This window comes from Mytilus californianus, unplaced genomic scaffold, assembly GCF_021869535.1.
Source record: "Mytilus californianus isolate M0D057914Y unplaced genomic scaffold, xbMytCali1.0.p SCAF_1, whole genome shotgun sequence".
NCBI lineage: Eukaryota > Metazoa > Mollusca > Bivalvia > Mytilida > Mytilidae > Mytilus > Mytilus californianus.
In genome coordinates this window covers 42863518-42885847 of record NW_026262581.1, presented here as the reverse complement: position 1 = coordinate 42885847, position 22330 = coordinate 42863518, and the positions used below count along the sequence as shown (strand labels likewise).

Sequence of the window (22330 nt, the reverse complement as noted above, 5' to 3'; positions counted from 1 at the left end):
ACCTTCTTTTAGAGGAGGAATGCAATTACCTCTTTTCTCATTTGCTGTAAGACGACTGAAAGCACTGCTGATGTCAGAGGACAATGATTTCTGACGACTTTCTACACTATTAATGTCCGATCGAATTGAAGTTAGCTCTCCTTTTAAATTACGTAATTTTTCGTTGACAATTGGTACTGAAAAAAACATTGACAAAATTAACTAACAACAATCAATTGAATCTTTAGAAAACTGATTAGTTTAATGGTATGCATAAAGTCAAATTTTCAAAAAAGTGTGAAGAACTCCCCCGGTTGTAGGAAAGGACGTTGTGCAAAATGTGTTGGTTAACTTGAGTTATATACCTATGTGGAGTTGTTTTCATTCAGAACGATATGTCATTCTTTCGACCTAGGTCAAAGGTCAGAGTTATAATTTCAAGGAAAAGGCAGCTTAACGTTTAGACAGCTGGCCGCCTCTACATATATGCGTTTATAGCAAATTATAACTATAGTTTCTATATTTAGGACTAATTTGATGTTTCTGTTGCCAAATATGGTTCGAGATTGACATTTGTACTTATAGGGTGCATATTTACAATTTTCAATCAACTGTTAAATAACAGTGACCTTGACCTATTAAAATTTCCAAATTCGAACTTTTCACACAAGATTCGATACAAGTGACCTCTAGAGATGTTTTTTTAGATATTAACATTTATAAGTTCCCCAAATGTTACTTTTCCGTGTTTTGATAGAAGGTGTTCGTAATGATTTTCTGGGTAAATATCCAATTTTCTTTTGGTGAGTGTGGAAGAACATCAAATTGTAATTGATTCCAAAAGTGGTGTAATATTAACTAAGAATGGATTGAATTAGCAGGTCTGAGTACATCTTTGCTTTATAGAAATAAGAAAAAAACTGCAAACGGTAAAAAAGGGGGAGGGTTTCTGTCAAAGTTATAAAAAAATGACAATTAGAAACAGGTTAATCACTCCATCTTACACACTTATATCAAGTGTACTATATATGACTTATTGAGCATAAATTGGCCGACAATTGACATGAAGTTAAAGATTATCTACAAAAAAAGGGTTATGTACAACATCGATGTATTTTACAAACACTTGTAAACAACATCAATATAATTAAAATATAGATCTCTGATTTCGTTATCCTCATATGTGCTTATATATACGAGCACACGTGTTAATATAGATCAGAATTTTATTCAGATTAAAACAACATAGAAAAATTGTCGAAGCTAGTAGTAGCTATTGCGTTTCGTTGTCTACTGTAAAGTTGGAAGCCCACCGACCAGGTTTAGCTTAGAGAGCTAATTTCAGTTGTTCTTTTTTAAATCGCATTCGACGCAAGTCGCAGAATGATGGGCATACAGAATACAATCCGATGGTGGCGGCGGCAACACCGTAAACTATTTGTATAGCTTCATAGTTAAGAGGGCAGAGGAATTGGAGGATTCATACTTTGTATATAGAAGTTTCCGTCTGTCATATAATCTCTGTCCTTGACCTCATTTTCATTGTTTAGTGACTGCTAAAAAACTGTATAGCTTTTTTTTTGTCATGTGAATGTCTCACTTATCATGAGTTCTAGGATAACTATATTTGGTTACTAATATATTGTATCCTTGCCAGGTTTATATGTCCGTGAGACATGGTTCACCTGACCTCGATCTCATTTCGTGGATCAGTGAAAACGGTTTAGTTTCAGTGGTCAAGTCCGTATCTCAGATAATATACGTAGTGGGTCAAATATATTTTGTGTATGTAATGGTAGCAAGGTGTACATCTCTGTGTGGCAGAGTTTATCCGATCTTACCTCATTTGTATGGAACATTGATAATGTTAATTTGAAGTACAACTCGTTGTATAATATAAAAAAATAAGGAGATGTGGAAGTAAGCAAGTATAGGTAACCGTACGGCCTTCAACAATGAGAAAACCCCATACCGTATGGTCGGATATAAAAGGACCCGATATGAAAAATTTGAAACAATTCATTTGAGAAAACTAATGGCCTAATTTATAACAAAACAATTTAACAAAAATAAAGGGACGACCATTTGATTTCGAAAAGGGGGAGGGGAAATGGATTTTGAAAATGAAAAAAATTGGCCTGATGTGAACTGAAAAAATTTGACTTTGCACAAAACAGGATGAAAATGAATACTCTGCAACATTAAATGCAGGATAGTTGAGGATCTAAATAATTATGTGAACTTTTGTCATGTGTTTGTATTCCCCTGTTCCGAGAGGAGGGATACACCGATTACAATTGACCGTGTTTCTGTTCGCTTGTGTTTAAAGATTTTGGTTCATTTATTTTTTTTTTTCGTTTGGATTGATTCACAATTTGTCTTGTCGGGGTTTTTTTTATAGCTGATCCTATAATTTTAAACAACCGATTATTTTTAATTGTATTATTATCATAGAAAAAAATCAAGCATTCCAATTTGAAACATGGTAGAAAGATTGAACATGTATGCTTGGCACATGTAGGTCATTGGCTTCAGTAGTTTGCTCGGACAAACCAATTGCCAATTCATCTTTGAAATTACCGCAGTTGTGTCTGCTGGTGTATAATTTATAGCACGAACGGTTGTACATTTTTGTTGTTGTTCACACTGAGGGATTTAGGTCGAAAACATCATGGAAAACCATAACATAGAATTGATGTGCCATATTCCGTATGTGAAACGAAACTGACCGATTTGATTTTTATACTACAATTATATCAAAAATATCTAGTCAATAAAAAGTTTAAAGTTTTGAAAAACAGACACAAAACATATTCCTCCGAAGAAAATAACAATCTACAAAGTCAGCTGGCTATTATAAACAAATGAATCAACCACAAACAAGCACAAACGAGAAATGTATTGAGTGACCACTGTCCTTGTTAATGACTTAATAGTGTAAGCTACAAAATGATTATGGCACGAGATTATCCGTGCTTAATCGATGCCAAAATGTTGCCTAAATTTGTGTTTTTAAATTGCTTATTTCTTCGAAATGACTTTGATTTCACACATGAAATTTGGCACACACATGCACTGTGCCTTATTGCTTTATTCAGAGTAAAAAATATCGCGATGATACACGTAATAATTTTGCATTCGATGAAAATGTGGTAAACTACGGGTAAAATGTTTGTCTTATTAAAATGCTGAAATACTTATACTAAAATCACTTGAATACTTTCCGCTTTCGTTATATGATATATTTAATATCTAAACTATATAATTAGTACTATTTTAACCACCAAAAAAGAGCGCAATAATTTTATTTTTCATGTTAAAGATTCCCCGTATAATACAGTATCTGGGGTACCCTGTAAAACACGAAATATAGAAAATCGTGACCACGGGAAATTACGACGACAATCATGTTTGTAAAATATAATAATTTTCCTATAATTTGCAAACAAAATTAGCCGTGTGTTATCCGTTACCTTAAACTCGTTAACTAGAGGACTTTTTGGACACTGGGCACCCTACTACAATTCTATATCTTAGAAATCGAAAATTAATTCAGTACCGCGAATAACTATACGATTACGGTTTTAGATTTCTTTTTTATATAAGGGTTAATATGCTTTTATTTATGAGTAGACATCTTACTATTTAAATGAATGTAAGATATGTCACATGCAAATCTACTGGTTTACATTAACACCTAAACCATGAATGCAGGACCTATTTAAGTTAAATGTATCGAAAATTCTACCTGTAACTCATTAAAAGCCCTTTTACTTTATATTGTAAAGGAAGAAGATTTTGCCCACTTAGAGGTAAAACAGTTTTAAAAATCTCGTTTCTATATTTTTCATCTTAAGAAAAAAAAATGATTATTTTCAAAATAGTATTTATTCTTATAAATACCTTATTTGATATCTGTCAATAGAAGTTAATCTATGCCATTGATATAGTAAAAAGTAAAATAACAAAAATACCGAATTCCAAGGAAAATTCAAATCGGAAAGTCCCTTATCAAATGGCAATGTCTTAAGCTCAAACACATCAAACGAATTGACAACAACAGTCATATTCCAGACTTGGTATAGACATTTCATAATGTAAGAAATGGTGGATTAAACCAGGTTTTATAGCTAGCTAAACTTCTCACGTGTATGACAGTCGCATACAATTCCATCATATTGACAACAATGTGTGAACAAAACAATCGGACATAATTGGTAAAAATGTCAAAAATAGTGATACAGCAGTCAACATTGTGTTATAATCATAATCACTATAAAAACAAACAAATATGTCAACAAAGAAAAACAAAATGGTATAAACAAAGCACATGAGCTCAAATGAAAGACAAGAATACACAAAGTATGACCACAGCACAACAACAAATTGACGGGATGCATAAGTACCGAGCCACGTTTAAAGGATATTACCACAAACAGTAAAGGTTAATAATTTCGAAGACAAACAAAAGAACACTTTAACACGTGATTAAGATGATAAACAACGTCAGTACCCAGAATCTATAATTCAAGTCCATCTTGTATTATTTGCGAAGTTGATACGAAATATGTATCAACAAAGTCTTGGTATCTTCCGATGAACTTTTTTAGAAAAAAGGCGAGACGTTCTTCGACATAACCCTGGTTTATCAACTAGAGATTCATTCATGCATATAGTAAATGATAATTTTTATCAAAAATGATTTTTTTGGCAAACTTGGCGGTACTATATAAAGCGGCATAACTCTTTGACTTTATGTTGGAGAAATGTTTATTACAAAGTTAGTTCCTTCCCCTGTTGTTATATGATTTTAGAAGGCGCTTCAGTTGAGGATTGAAAGTGGCAGGAAAATTTGGGAACTGAAATTATACCCCATCCCTCCCTTGATAACTGATTTCTATAATAATTATTTTTAAAATTGTTATATTTTATGTAAGGCACAATCATATTTTTACTTTGTCATACTAGATGTCAGTGTTATATTAGAATGTAAGCCCATCCTCGATGGGCGAATGTAACCCCATCTTTGATGGGATGGGTCAATAAGGTTTTGTAATTATAAACATATATGTATGTATAAATATGATTTATTGATTTAATTATACATGTTTATCATTTTGTTGCTTCTTCGTCATTTTAATGATAAATGACAGTTTTCAATTCATACATGTGTTTGTTTGTCATTCCTTCACCCCATCAAACAGAGCAAGCCTGTGTTGACAAAAATGGAGGATTATTAGGAGATTCGTTAGGTTATTATACTTATATGTCTAAAAATGGTTTTAGCACTGTTGATTATGCTTCAGTGAGTGAGAGTCTCCTGTCCTAATTTCAATATTTCAAGACAAATGACTTTACATATCTCTGATTGATTAATTTGAGTTATTTTCAAAATGTTCAATTAATGAGAACACCGAGTTTAAATAAGTAAACAATAAAAAGAAAAGTATACTTACAAATGGACAGACCAATCAAAGAACTTGGTGATTAATGCTATATTCAATGACAATATTAGAGAGAAAATTATTAGTCTGGAAATACTTAATATTAATAAAACTGAAATGGTGTTGATGACGCAGTTGAAAAGCTAACACATATTTCTGATGATAGCGTATAAGAAAATGTTTCGATGTAACAAAAAGATGAAAAAGAAAAGAAAACAACCTTGGTCAGATAATGTAATTTATGAAACAAAAAGAGATTAGTTCCATTGGTAATCAAATAAAAAATAAACCAAGTAATAATCATTTAAAAACAAAAATATTTCCTACTATGTAAAAATCTTAAAAAGATGGTAAAGCTTAAGAGAATACAATATCAACAAAAAATATTTCCATCACTATCGGAAAATAATGGTAAAAGTCCAAAAGAACATTGGAACATACTAAAATCATTTATAAAGAAAAGAACAGATGAAACGAAAGATATTCCTGAAATATAAATAGAAGAAGACAAATTGATAAAACACTTTATGGATCAAGGAAATCCAACACAAATTAATGCTACCTGCCAAAAGGAAATAGAAAATACAGTTAAGAATATAGAAAATAATATTATAGAAAATTTAGAAACAGATAAACCATTCAGTTTCACAGAAATAAAAAAAAGTTATAAAAGGTCTAAAATAAGGGAAAATTTCTGGCCCAGATAGAATAATAAATGAAGTAATAAAATATTCCCACTCATTTATGATTAAAAAGTATGTAAAACTATTTAATCTTATCCTACAAACAAGAAAATACCCTAAAACATGGAGAAACTCATTTTTAGTCCCAATACATCAATCTGGGGATAAAAGTGATCCCAATAACTACAGATGAGTCTCTGATTGATTTTCTACAAAAATATTCAATGCAACTCTAAATGATAGGATTACTAAAATCATAGATGACCAATTAAGTAACCGTCAATTTAGTTTCAGAGAGAACCACAGAACTGCAGATAGCAATTTCATAATAAAATCTCTAATAAATAAGTATTTACATAAAAATAAAACAAAAATATGCTTGTTTTGTAGATTTAAGAAAGGCATTTGACTCTGTATGGAGAGATGCTCTTTTGTTCAAACATTTTAATATGTGGGTAGGAAAGCAACTTTTTAACATTATAAAACATCAATATGATGACACTGGGTCTTCACTTAAATACAAAAAACAATGCAACTGATGTTTTTAATATAACAACAGGGATAAAGCAAGGTGATTTACTGAGTCCAATAGATATAGGAAGATGTGGTATGAGTGCCAATGAGACAACTCTCCATCCAAGTAACAATTTATAAAAGTAAACCATTATAGGTCAAGGTACGGCCTTCAACACGGAGCATTGGCTCACACCGAACAGCAAACTATAAAGAGCCCCAAAAAATTACTAGTGTAAAACCATTCAAACGGAAAAACCAACGGTCTAATCTATATAAAAACGAGAAACGAGAAACACGTATGAACTACATAAACAGACGACAACTACTGTAATCAGATTCCTGACTTAGGACAGGTGCAAACAACTCTATTTAAATTTGCATTAATGATATTAAAGAGGTCTTTGAAAATGATTTATGTTATCCTCTAAGAATCATAGACTCAAAACTAAGTTGCCTGCTTTTTGCAGATGACTTTTTAATATTATCAGAAACCAAAACAGGACTTTAGAATGGTCTCTATAATGTAATCATACATTGTAATACATGGCAGATAGATTAAAATAATAAAAAGACAAAACCCATGATAATTAATAGGATATGCTCTAAACTAGAACCACCACTTATAAGTTTTAAAAAAACTTACATTGATAATGTATCAGAATATTAATTTTTAGGCTTATTACTTAAATCTAATGGCAACCTGTCTCATAGCACTAAAGAACTAGTAAAGAAGCCAAAAAAGCTTCATTTGGTTTAAAAGCTTATACAAAGTCTTTGAATAATTTACCAGTCAAAGTGGCATGAAACCTTCGGCTGTTGTCTGCTCTATGGTCGGGTTGTTGTCTCTTTGACACATTCCCCATTTCCATTCTCAATTTTAACCTCTTTGATACCCTCAACAAACCAATTATAAAATACAACTCTGAAGTAATCTTTTTCGATACATATATATATATATATATATATATATATATATATATATATATATATATATATATAATTCGTCTAAACATCAGCTCAACAATGTTAGATCTGTAAATTTGCAGAAGCAAATGTTTTTTTCTTCCCTGGCCGGGATACGAGATATCGTGGCAGCAAATCGCCTTGCACTATCCCCGACGCGCTAGACCACTCGACCACCTAGGCTCTACAATAATAAAGCTTTCGGTGGCCGAGTGTTACCTTTCCTCGTCAGTTTTTATCTAGCGTCGTAACACAGTACATGATATATAAGGCATGAAGATGGAATTTTTACAGATCAGCTGAATTATCTATCGTAAAGGATCTCACAAATTAATGCAGGATGCAGTCACAGAAAATATATATATAAACAAGTCTAAATTGAAAACAACGTTCAAACCTAAAAACCGCAAAAATTATACGTGTGCATGCAAAACAAATTTCTTGGTAGAGGGGTCTAAATACAGCACAAACAACATTTTCCAAAAGACCAAACAAGTGAAAAAGTATATTTTAACAAAACGCATTTGACTAGCAGGTAGAACAACGATGTTCTTAAACCCTGCTGACTGCCATGACGATTGCAAAATAAACGGATCACCAGATGTAACAAAATGGATCTTAATTATTAATTTAATACCAAACAGAAAACAATAAACCTGCGGAAAAGATGGTATACCGCAAACATGAGGTGCAAACATTTGTACACCATATCCGGATTTCGACAATTAATGTCTCTTCAGTGATGTAAGGAATCAAAACGGTATTTGGAAGGCCATATAATTTACCTCAATTTAGGATAGACTCTTGAATTTTGAAAAGTCGAAAAAGGATGAACGGATTATATAAACCAGAAGGCAAATATAATACAAGCCCAAACGAAAAAAGATAAACAAGTCTAAATTGAAAACAACGTTCAAACCTATGATTGCGTGGGATAAAAATCGCAATTTTATCCGTGTGCATGCAAAACAAATTTCTTGGTGGAGGGGTCTAAAAACAGCACAAACAACATTTTCCAAAAGACCAAACAAGTAAAAAAGTATATTCTAACAAAACGCACTTGACTAGCAGGTCGAACAACGGATGTTCTTAAACCCTGCTGACTGCTATGGGGATTGCAAAACAAACGGATCACCAGATGTAACAAAATGGATCTTAATTATTAATTTAATACCAAACAGAAAACAATAAACTTGCGGAAAAGATGGTATATCGCAAACATGAGGTGCAAAAATTTGTACACCATATCAGGATTTCGACAAGTAATGTCTCTTCAGTGATGTTAGGAATCGAAACGGTATTTAGAAGGCCATATAATTTACCTCAATTTAGGATAGACTCTTGAATTTTGAAAGAGTCGAAATAGAATGAAAGATTTATATATAAACCCGTAGGCAAATATAATACAAGCCCAAACGACAAAATATAAACAAGTCTAAATTGAAAACAACGTTCAAACCTATGATTGCGTTGGATAAAAACCGCAATTTCTATACGTGTGCATGCAAAACAAATTTCTTGGTAGAGGGGTCTAAATACAGCACAAACAACATTTCCAAAAGACCAAACAAGTGAAAAAGTATATTTTAACAAAACGCATTTGAATAGCAGGTCGAACAACGGATGTTCATAAACCCTGCTGACTGCCATGGCGATTGCAAAAAAAACGGATCATCAGATGTAACAAACGGATCTTAATTATTAATTTAATACCAAATAGAAAACAATGAACCTGCGGAAAAGATGTTTTACCGCAAACATGAGGTGCAAAAATGTGTACACCATATCCGGATTTCGACAATTAATGTCTCTTCAGTGATGTTAGGAATCGAAACGGTATTTGGACGGCCATATAATTTATCTCAATTTAGGATAGACTCTTGAATTTTGAAGAGTCGAAATAGGATGAACGGATAATATAAACCCGAAGGCAAATATAAGACAAGCCCAAACGAAAAAAAATATAAACAAGTCTAAATTGAAAACAACGTTTAGACCTATGATTGCGTTGGATAAAAACCGCAATTTTTATACGCGTGCATGCAAAACAAATTTCTTGGTGGAGGGGTCTAAATACAGCACAAACAGCATTTTCAAAAAAAAACAAACAAGTGAAAAAGTATATTTTAACAAAACGCATTTGACTAGCAGGTCGAACAACGGATGTTCTAAAACCCTGCTGACTGCCATGGCGATTGCAAAATAAACGGATCACCAGATGTAACAAAATGGATCTTAATTATTAATTTAATACCAAACAGAAAACAATAAACTTGCGGAAAAGATGGTATACCGCAAACATGAGGTGCAAATATTTGTACACCATATCCGGATTTCGACAATTAATGTCTCTTCAGTGATGTTAGGAATCGAAACGGTATTTGGAAAGCCATATAATTTACCTCAATTTAAGATAGAATCTTGAATTTTGATATCTATATATATATCTTTTTATAGCAACAAATAGAGCTTTAAATTCTGGAACTAGAAATAATGCATCTAATCTTGCAACTAGAGCTGAATTGAGGAGACTTTCTATAGAAATTAATATTAAAACACAAATTTGATTATATTTAAAGAGATTTGAATGTTTTAAACTAAATCCCCTTTTGAAAGAAGTTTACATGCTTAGCAAACATTTAGACACGGAAGTAGTATACTCCTTGTTTACCTAAAGTATGTCAAAAATATTCTATGTGAACTTAATTCAGATATAACACAAATACAACAAGATACTAGTTCAAACTTAAAAATGAATAATTCAATAAAAGTTTATAGAAAAACAAGCTCTAAAACTATTTAGAAAATTTTATTCATAACAAGATGAAAAACAATGATGAAAAAAGTAAACGTTATTTATATAAGAACCTTAAACCAAATTATTGTTTGAAGACTGTTTAAGAACACCAAACTGTACATATAGAAAACTAATACCAAAACTAAGAATTAGTGACCAGAATTTAAATATAGATAAAAGTCATTCGAAGACACTCTTATATTTTATAAGATTGTGAATTTAATAGGGAACTGAGAAACAACTTTTTTGATAACTTGGAATTAAACTTTTCTGTTAAAGATTTGTCTGATGAAGAAAAGGTGATTTTTATATCTTCCAACACCACCACAAGTAAATAAATTGGGGTAATACATCAAAATTTAATTAGAACTGAGGACAGGGGTCACTGGGCTATTGACTGTTAATAAATGAGTGTTTATATATATGTGAATTTCGGTTATATTGTTTACATGTTTTGTATTTGTCACAAACTTATTGTTTAAAGTGTGTATGGCAATAAATATTTGATTTGATTTGATATTGTACTTATTAAACTGGCGACCAGTTCTACTACTTCAAATGACTATATCATTATGTTTAGCCTGAATGCGTGGTCTCTCCTGTTGTATAAGTTGTTGTTTTTTTTTTTTTTTTTTTTTTTTTTTTCTATATTGAAATTATCAAACACTGAAGCTGTTCTAAAAATTTTAAACTTAGGATTTCAACAAAATTAACGATGTGATATTCGTCAAAACCAGCACTAAAATATCAAAGTATAACTGACAATCCTTGAATAAATTAGAAATCACAGAACATTTTGAATAGTAAAATGCGCATTCTAATCTGCTTTATCTCATCTCTAACTTAACTGTTGCAGGAAAAATTGAATTATGAAACTGAAGATCTGATTTCAAAATTGAGAATGGAAATGGGGAATGTGTCAAAGAGACAACAACCCGACCAAAGAGCAGAAAACAGCCCAAGGCCACCAATGGGTCTTCAACACATCGAGAAAATCCTGCACCCCGGAGGCGGGCTTCAGCTGGCCCCTAAACAAAAATGTGTACTAGTTCAGTGAAAATAGACGTCATACTAAACTCCAAAACATATAAATGAACTGAAATTAAAAAACTTACAAGACTAACAAAGGCAAGAGGCTCCTAACTTGGGACATGCGCAAATATGCGGCGGGGTTAAACATGTTTTGTGAGATCTCAACTCTCCCCCTATACCTCTAGCCAATGTAGAATGAACAAACACACAACAATACGCATAGTAAAACTCAATAAATTTGTCTCTCATGACCTCACCTTTTTCTTCATTTGCAGATATCCTCTTGTCGGCTGAATTAATTTTGGACTTTAAAGATGCATGAAAACTTTTCAAGTGATGAATTTCATCATGAGTTTCATTCAGTTGTTGATTTAAATTCTTTAGTGTATCTTTGACTTCTGCTGTGAAATTGTCTTTAAAAGATATATAAACTTCAACAATTAAATCAACAAATTTGAAGAAAACTAAAAATTTAAGAAAAATACTCGATAAATCCCATGTAATAGATGAGGCAGTGGACATATTATATTCGTTTTTTGTTTGTTGTGTTGTACACAAATAAAAAAAACAATGTGTTGTACACAAAGTTGGTTTTCTCGCTTGAATTGTTTTATATTTTGTCATGTGGAGGCCTTGTATAACTTGCTATACGGTATGGGTTTGTCTCGTTGTTGAAGGCAGTACGGTGAATTATAATAGTTCTTAAAATCTACGTTTGCTATCTGGTTAACAGTTGTCTGATTGGCAACTATTCCACATCTTCTTATTCTTTTTACATTGCATTCATAATTCCATTGACATTTCGTTATATGATAGAAGATCAACACATATACTTGCTGTTTGTTATCAGGTTCAGATAATCCAGCTTTCTATAATCTATGTTCGTAATAGAACGTCAGATATATCTTTTATCAATCTGAAATCTAGTTCCATAGACATCCGTTAATCACAACAAAAGAATCATTATATGCTTGCTAATTATGATTATTCAGCCAAAGAGAAAGATTTAAGTATGAGTATTCTGTGAAGCGTTTGATGGGTTGTTGTTTGCCAAAACTTTGTTTATACCTTTTACCCATGATGATATATATCATTTGTCGCCTTACGGTGCTGAGCGGCTTCTGTGTTTCATGAGTTCTTTAAACTATAAACATGTGTTGTATGGACTAAACAAGGAATACTTTCTATCTTAATTTGCTGCAGAAAGAATTTATTGATTAAGCAGAAGCTTCTATCCAAGTTTCATGAATATGTGACAAAGTAAATAATTGTTGTCTGAACACGTTTAAACTAAGACTGTTACTGATTATGTGCTCAGTCTGCAAAACAACTACTATAAAAAGGGGATGCGGTATGCCTGCCGATATGACAACTATTCACCTGAGACCAAATGGCATAGATAAGACCATTTATAATTTTAAAATGTGAACCCTGCTTCGATCGTGTTGTCACTACCAGTTAAACCCCGGGGATAATTCAAATTCGGCGATGGTGATCTTATAAAGAGAGAGGTAGACGGAATTATGAAAAAAAAAAACATTTTAAAAGTTATGTTGTCGACCTTATGCATTTTCTTACGTGACACAGTGATTCCATACGGGGTAACCAAATCATCGTGGTGTATTTTCCATAAAACTTTTGAAAAAAATGACTTTACCTTTCAACACCCTTGGTTAAAAACCTTCCATGTAAGCTGCAAACCATTCTCAATTATGTATTGATAGGATATGAAAATCCTGGAATATCGTGTCATCTGGGAAATATATACTTCATATGCATCTGATTTTGGAATGTTGCTACATAAGATTAGAAATACCGGATGGCCTCTTGTCGAAAATATTATTCAGTAATCCTTTACAAAAAATAAAGACAACACGACAGATAGACCAACAAGCATTTCTTCATTCTTTCTCAAAGATTTCACACGCCATGCGATGATAGTCAATAGATAGAAGCCCATAATGCTTGTTGGTGTGATTTGCCAATTTGTTGCAAACAATGTTTTTTATTTTGCAGCAAGAAAAATAGTATACACATGTTTTCTGTCATTATCAATCTAGTTGTGTTGACCTGTCATGAAAATCGTTCATTTGTACTTCTAAAAGAGAATATTAATAAAACTGAGAATGGAAATGGGGAATGTGCCAAAGAGACAACAACCCGACCAAAGAACAGAAAAACAGCCCAAGGCCACCAATGGGTCTTCAACAAAGCGAGAAAATCCCGCACCCGGAGGCGGGAATCAGATGGCCCCTAAACAAAAATGTGTACTAGTTCAGTGAAAATAGACGTCATACTAAACTCCAAAACATATAAATGAACTGAAATTAAAAAACTTACAAGACTAACAAAGGCAAGAGGCTCCTAACTTGGGACATGCGCAAATATGCTGCGGGGTTAAACATGTTTTGTGAGATCTCAACTCTCCCCCTATACCTCTAGCCAATGTAGAATGAACAAACACACAACAATACGCATAGTAAAACTCAATAAATTTGTCTCTCATGACCTCACCTTTTTCTTCATTTGCAGATATCCTCTTGTCGGCTGAATTAATTTTGGAGTTTAAAGATGCATGAAAACTTTTCAAGTGATGAATTTCATCATGAGTTTCATTCAGTTGTTGATTTAAATTCTTTAGTGTATCTTTGACTTCTGCTGTGAAATTGTCTTTAAAAGATATATAAACTTCAACAATTAAATCAACAAATTTGAAGAAAACTAAAAATTTAAGAAAAATACTCGATAAATCCCATGTAATAGATGAGGCAGTGGACATATTATATTCGTTTTTTGTTTGTTGTGTTGTACACAAATAAAAAAAACAATGTGTTGTACACAAAGTTGGTTTTCTCGCTTGAATTGTTTTATATTTTGTCATGTGGAGGCCTTGTATAACTTGCTATACGGTATGGGTTTGTCTCGTTGTTGAAGGCAGTACGGTGAATTATAATAGTTCTTAAAATCTACGTTTGGTATCTGGTTAACAGTTGTCTGATTGGCAACCATTCCACATCTTCTTATTCTTTTTACATTGCATTCATAATTCCATTGACATTTCGTTATATGATAGAAGATCAACACATATACTTGCTGTTTGTTATCAGGTTCAGATAATCCAGCTTTCTATAATCTATGTTCGTAATAGAACGTCAGATATATCTTTTATCAATCTGAAATCTAGTTCCATAGACATCCGTTAATCACAACAAAAGAATCATTATATGCTTGCTAATTATGATTATTCAGCCAAAGAGAAAGATTTAAGTATGAGTATTCTGTGAAGCGTTTGATGGGTTGTTGTTTGCCAAAACTTTGTTTATACCTTTTACCCATGATGATATATATCATTTGTCGCCTTACGGTGCTGAGCGGCTTCTGTGTTTCATGAGTTCTTTAAACTATAAACATGTGTTGTATGGACTAAACAAGGAATACTTTCTATCTTAATTTGCTGCAGAAAGAATTTATTGATTAAGCAGAAGCTTCTATCCAAGTTTCATGAATATGTGACAAAGTAAATAATTGTTGTCTGAACACGTTTAAACTAAGACTGTTACTGATTATGTGCTCAGTCTGCAAAACAACTACTATAAAAAGGGGATGCGGTATGCCTGCCGATATGACAACTATTCACCTGAGACCAAATGGCATAGATAAGACCATTTATAATTTTAAAATGTGAACCCTGCTTCGATCGTGTTGTCACTACCAGTTAAACCCCGGGGATAATTCAAATTCGGCGATGGTGATCTTATAAAGAGAGAGGTAGACGGAATTATGAAAAAAAAAAACATTTTAAAAGTTATGTTGTCGACCTTATGCATTTTCTTACGTGACACAGTGATTCCATACGGGGTAACCAAATCATCGTGGTGTATTTTCCATAAAACTTTTGAAAAAAATGACTTTACCTTTCAACACCCTTGGTTAAAAACCTTCCATGTAAGCTGCAAACCATTCTCAATTATGTATTGATAGGATATGAAAATCCTGGAATATCGTGTCATCTGGGAAATATATACTTCATATGCATCTGATTTTGGAATGTTGCTACATAAGATTAGAAATACCGGATGGCCTCTTGTCGAAAATATTATTCAGTAATCCTTTACAAAAAATAAAGACAACACGACAGATAGACCAACAAGCATTTCTTCATTCTTTCTCAAAGATTTCACACGCCATGCGATGATAGTCAATAGATAGAAGCCCATAATGCTTGTTGGTGTGATTTGCCAATTTGTTGCAAACAATGTTTTTTATTTTGCAGCAAGAAAAATAGTATACACATGTTTTCTGTCATTATCAATCTAGTTGTGTTGACCTGTCATGAAAATCGTTCATTTGTACTTCTAAAAGAGAATATTAATAAAACTGAGAATGGAAATGGGGAATGTGCCAAAGAGACAACAACCCGACCAAAGAACAGAAAAACAGCCCAAGGCCACCAATGGGTCTTCAACAAAGCGAGAAAATCCCGCACCCGGAGGCGGGAATCAGATGGCCCCTAAACAAAAATGTGTACTAGTTCAGTGAAAATAGACGTCATACTAAACTCCAAAACATATAAATGAACTGAAATTAAAAAACTTACAAGACTAACAAAGGCAAGAGGCTCCTAACTTGGGACATGCGCAAATATGCTGCGGGGTTAAACATGTTTTGTGAGATCTCAACTCTCCCCCTATACCTCTAGCCAATGTAGAATGAACAAACACACAACAATACGCATAGTAAAACTCAATAAATTTGTCTCTCATGACCTCACCTTTTTCTTCATTTGCAGATATCCTCTTGTCGGCTGAATTAATTTTGGAGTTTAAAGATGCATGAAAACTTTTCAAGTGATGAATTTCATCATGAGTTTCATTCAGTTGTTGATTTAAATTCTTTAGTGTATCTTTGACTTCTGCTGTGAAATTGTCTTTAAAAGATATATAAACTTCAACAATTAAATCAACAAATTTGAAGAAAACTAAAAATTTAAGAAAAATACTCGATAAATCCCATGTAATAGATGAGGCAGTGGACATATTATATTCGTTTTTTGTTTGTTGTGTTGTACACAAATAAAAAAAACAATGTGTTGTACACAAAGTTGGTTTTCTCGCTTGAATTGTTTTATATTTTGTCATGTGGAGGCCTTGTATAACTTGCTATACGGTATGGGTTTGTCTCGTTGTTGAAGGCAGTACGGTGAATTATAATAGTTCTTAAAATCTACGTTTGGTATCTGGTTAACAGTTGTCTGATTGGCAACCATTCCACATCTTCTTATTCTTTTTACATTGCATTCATAATTCCATTGACATTTCGTTATATGATAGAAGATCAACACATATACTTGCTGTTTGTTATCAGGTTCAGATAATCCAGCTTTCTATAATCTATGTTCGTAATAGAACGTCAGATATATCTTTTATCAATCTGAAATCTAGTTCCATAGACATCCGTTAATCACAACAAAAGAATCATTATATGCTTGCTAATTATGATTATTCAGCCAAAGAGAAAGATTTAAGTATGAGTATTCTGTGAAGCGTTTGATGGGTTGTTGTTTGCCAAAACTTTGTTTATACCTTTTACCCATGATGATATATATCATTTGTCGCCTTACGGTGCTGAGCGGCTTCTGTGTTTCATGAGTTCTTTAAACTATAAACATGTGTTGTATGGACTAAACAAGGAATACTTTCTATCTTAATTTGCTGCAGAAAGAATTTATTGATTAAGCAGAAGCTTCTATCCAAGTTTCATGAATATGTGACAAAGTAAATAATTGTTGTCTGAACACGTTTAAACTAAGACTGTTACTGATTATGTGCTCAGTCTGCAAAACAACTACTATAAAAAGGGGATGCGGTATGCCTGCCGATATGACAACTATTCACCTGAGACCAAATGACATAGATAAGACCATTTATAATTTTAAAATGTGAACCCTGCTTCGATCGTGTTGTCACTACCAGTTAAACCCCGGGGATAATTCAAATTCGGCGATGGTGATCTTATAAAGAGAGAGGTAGACGATATTATGAAAAAAAAACATTTTAAAAGTTATGTTGTCGACCTTATGCATTTTCTTACGTGACACAGTGATTCCATACGGGGTAACCAAATCATCGTGGTGTATTTTCCATAAAACTTTTGAAAAAAATGACTTTACCTTTCAACACCCTTGGTTAAAAACCTTCCATGTAAGCTGCAAACCATTCTCAATTATGTATTGATAGGATATGAAAATCCTGGAATATCGTGTCATCTGGGAAATATATACTTCATATGCATCTGATTTTGGAATGTTGCTACATAAGATTAGAAATACCGGATGGCCTCTTGTCGAAAATATTATTCAGTAATCCTTTACAAAAAATAAAGACAACACGACAGATAGACCAACAAGCATTTCTTCATTCTTTCTCAAAGATTTCACACGCCATGCGATGATAGTCAATAGATAGAAGCCCATAATGCTTGTTGGTGTGATTTGCCAATTTGTTGCAAACAATGTTTTTTATTTTGCAGCAAGAAAAATAGTATACACATGTTTTCTGTCATTATCAATCTAGTTGTGTTGACCTGTCATGAAAATCGTTCATTTGTACTTCTAAAAGAGAATATTAATAAAACTGAGAATGGAAATGGGGAATGTGCCAAAGAGACAACAACCCGACCAAAGAACAGATAAACAGCCCAAGGCCACCAATGGGTCTTCAACAAAGCGAGAAAATCCCGCACCCGGAGGCGGGAATCAGATGGCCCCTAAACAAAAATGTGTACTAGTTCAGTGAAAATGGACGTCACAATAAACTTCAAAACATATAAATGTACTAAAATTAAAAAAACATAACATTTAAAGAAAACTCATTCAAGCTAATCCAGAAATTATCGAAAGCCTATTAAATTGGTTTTTTTTCTTCTTGTTTGTATTAAAGTTCTAAATATCGAAGTTTCGTGTTTCTTCATGATACATAATGTGATGTGTATGATAAAAGCACTTAATTTATCTATTAAAAGTGTTCACTTTTTTCTTCATTTGCTGTAATTACTGATTCTTTATAACGTTTCAACTGCTCCACATCTGTCAGAATATCTTTCTGATGTCGTTCTATATTCTTCATTCCATCGATAATTTCAAACGTAAAATTACCTATGGTGATAAAGATAGCAGATTACTCTAAAAGAAATGTTGGAAAAATAAGTCGACTTCAACTTTTTGAATCACTGCATTTTTAACAGTTGTTTATCTATTTTGCCCTTTGATATTTTCAGGCTCCACCCAATTTTGTAAGAGAATTGATTATAGGTTGTACTTTGTAAAAACAGCTGTTTAAAAACCACGCCCCTTTTGAAATATATAATATTCATTGAAATTTTGTTTTGTTTACGTACTGGTTCCCATATATGATCTCTATTTTTTATCTCATAGAAACATAACTTGGGAATGTTACCACTATAAATACACATGGATAGCGGCCAGATTGAATTCTGAGGAAGACCCAAAGTGAAGGTTGGGGTAGTACAGAATTTTTGTATAAGTTTAAACTCTCTTAAAATTTCGGGGCATATAAATGTTGAAAAAATGCCGCACAGTCCAATATTTTGACCTTTGAAATAAATAGTAGTGCATATGAACTTTGCATTCTAGTATATAATTCTTCACAAAACTTCATAGTAAAAGTGGCACAGTTTTAGCGGTAAAAGGAGTTCCTATGAGAAATTGCGTTGTCCATATTTACAGAAGTGCTACCTTTATCGTGTTTGAAACTTTAAACTTGACATAGTAAAGTACTATTTTGGTACTGAGGATAGTTTATAGCAAAATTGAAGTAGTTTTGATGTCAGACCAGTGAATGCTGTCTTTTTCTTAAAAAAGGATAACAGAAGTTGGAATATTTGACACCACAGCGAAGTGCATTGTTTACAGAGAACTAACCGTTAGCTTTATGCATTTCATCTGATTCAAGACAATACATTTGCCATCGGTCTTAATGACAACCTGGTGTGACACAATGACTAGTTTTTTTCATAACAAATAAATTTATTTGGAAAGTTGTCCTACAAAATGCGGCAAAATTACATAGAAACTGCGAGGGATATGTGGATATTTATATATAACTTGTTGATCAAAAGATTTCAAAAAGCCGTTCTAAATAGAAAAATGGATAAGGAATGAAGAAAGACCATCCGATTTATTTTTGCCTTTGAAAAGGTTGATTTTATATCATGTTTGTCATGTTATTTTACTTACAATATTGTATATAAGCCTATTACAATTAAATTTTATTCTTCAACGTTTGAAAATAAAATCTGCTAGAAAATGTAATATCAGCTTTCGCTTGATGTCAAATTCTGGAAAGATTCTTTCGGAGAAGCTGCAACATCACACATATATTGGAACAGGTATACATTTAAATTGCTGTTCTAAAGATTTCAACATCTTAGCCATTATAAAATGCAAAGCTATTCGAATAAGGACCCTAGATAGGAAATCAGGATTTCATTGGAAATCGAAATGCTGTAATTTTAGCCTTTCACTAATCTTGTTTTCAAAGGTTTGAACAATATTCAATTAGTTTTGGCGTCATGTCAATCATTGTGACTTGAAAATTCAAAACGGAAAGATCCTCAACAAATGGCAAAATCAAAAGTTCAAACACATCAAACGAATGCAAAACAATTGTCATATTCCTGACTTGGTATAGGCATTTCTTTATTTAAAAAATGGTGGGTTAAACCTGGTTTTATAGCTAGCTAGTTGCGTTTAGTTCTATTATATCGACAACAATGTGTGAGCAAAACAAACAGACATAATAGGTTAAATTGACAAAAAATTGGATACAGCAGTCACTATTGTGTTATTATCTCATTCATTTTAAAAACAAACAACTATGTCAACAAAGAAAAACAAAATGGCATGTAGACAACCTGTAGACAAAGCACATAAGCAAGACTGAAAGACAAGAACACAGAAAATGTTCATAGCACAATAACACATTTACGGGATGTATAAATACCGAGCCACGCCAAAAGGACATTTCCAAATATGGACTTATCAGTCAAGGTTAAGAATATATACCAAGACAAATAAAATGAACACTATAATACGTAATTAAGATGATAAACAACGTCAGTACCTAGAACCTATAATTCAAGATCATCATGTATTATTTGTGAAGTTGATACTGAAAATAATTTATCAACAAGGTCTTGGTATCTTCCGATGACTATTTTTTTTAGAAAAAGGACGAGACGTTCTTTGACATAACCCTGGTTCAACCAACCAGCTCAGACACTGATGACGTTTTATAAAGTCTGAGTAGCAGCTGCACGCTCTTGAATACCGAATGAGTTGGGAAATGTATATTCCATATGCATGTAAAGTTGTTATATTGCTGCTAAGGTGGGGGAAATGTATAACTTCAAAATTAAAATCGTCTCGTTTGTCATAGATTCTTGTACTGAGATGACCGCTTATGTCAAATTCGAGGTATAAGTCTAAAAATGAGGCGGAGGAAGCCATGTCTGTTGTTTCTTTACTTTCTAGTTCTGGCGGATATATTAATGAAACCCAATCATAAAAGTTTAGATTGTAAATAGAAAGAAGTTTATCAATATATCTGAATATGAAACTAAATGATCTGGCTTCTTGTTTCTGACAAGTGTCTGAAGGAACAGCACTCCGACTCATTTGAAAATAAGAAGAGATCGGCAAGGAGAGGTACACACTTCGTTTCTATATGAATCACTATCCTCAGCGTTTATGCAGTACTGTTAGCTTGCTGTTAATTAAGATCTGTTCGGTCTATGTTCAAACTTATCAGTCAGTAGCTATTAGTTACCTGTACACATAAGCATCATACTGAATTGTCTGAATAGCAACTGAACAGTACTGAATTCACTGCAAGCGATTTGTCGGAACAGTCATGAATGTACCGCAATGGATTAGTCTCAATATTTAATGAAAGACTGAATTGTTCTGACTTTTCAGGTGACCGTTTAAGACTAAAATTCATTTACTGGTGAACTGAAAACTAAACATTTATGATTCATGAAGCTTAACCTTCTCTGCACCAAGTATAATGAAATGTATCTTTTCTTTTAAAGGATAGTTAAACATCATGGAGACCAAAAATAAAAATGAAATAAGTACACTTTCCCCTTTGCTGAGCTGTCGGTGTTTTTCTATTGTCATGTTGAAATCATTAATGCACCAATTCAAATGATGGAAAATGAGTATTCTGTTCTTGAATAAACATTTTCTTTTTTTAGTAATATTCTTCAAATATTCTCTTACCCGATATTTCATTTTCTTTAGTTGCACGATCTTCCATTTGCATTTGTTGACGCCTGATTTCGTTCAAATCTTTGCTAAGGTCTTGTGTAACTAAGAGACAAAATAATAACATTTGTGCATACTTAATACAGACATGAATTATATATATATTTTTAAGCTGTAATGGGTGGTTAATAGTGGAACTAAGAACTGAAAAATGTAAACTTGGAACAGTGAAATATCAACTTGGAACTGAGAAATATCTTCCCGTAACTGAGAAGAAGCTTTATTACCAAAAGGGATCGAAATAAAAGGATAAAACACTATAAGGTAAACTTTACATCATAAGTTAGAACCTTCATTTCTAAATAACTAATCAATTTATCACCTTAGAGTTTAACAAGGTATGTTATAAATCATGTCAGTATCGATTTAAACGTCATTTGACATTTGAGTTATGTAAGAATTATGAAAACATGAAACAATTTATATGACTTTCAAATGTCTCAATTTGTAATGAATTCTAGATTGTCTAAATTATAGGTCAAATTGATTATGGACCATTCCTGATTTCTGAAGCTTAACTATACTGGTTTGAAACCTAAAAGCACAAACAAATAAAACGGACAGCACTTTG

The 22330-nt window shown here is 32.5% G+C and overlaps 1 protein-coding gene across 4 annotated transcripts in view; it reads right to left on the bottom strand.

The window, feature by feature from the left end:
- LOC127702642 (uncharacterized) overlaps positions 1–22330 on the bottom strand; it is a 48344-nt gene that overhangs the window by 25046 nt on the left and 968 nt on the right. The window contains exons 2-5 of one of the 4 annotated variants that reach the window (XM_052206935.1): positions 21715–21804; positions 18442–18567; positions 16186–16341; positions 30–176 (exon numbers count right to left, since the gene is read on the bottom strand). In XM_052206935.1, coding sequence (XP_052062895.1) covers positions 30–176; positions 16186–16341; positions 18442–18567; positions 21715–21804 — 519 coding nt within the window. Of the gene's footprint in view, positions 1–29; positions 177–13928; positions 14085–16185; positions 16342–18441; positions 18568–21714; positions 21805–22330 lie in introns of all 4 variants that reach the window. The other 3 variants (XM_052206930.1, XM_052206944.1, XM_052206951.1) reach the window with 3 other exon arrangements.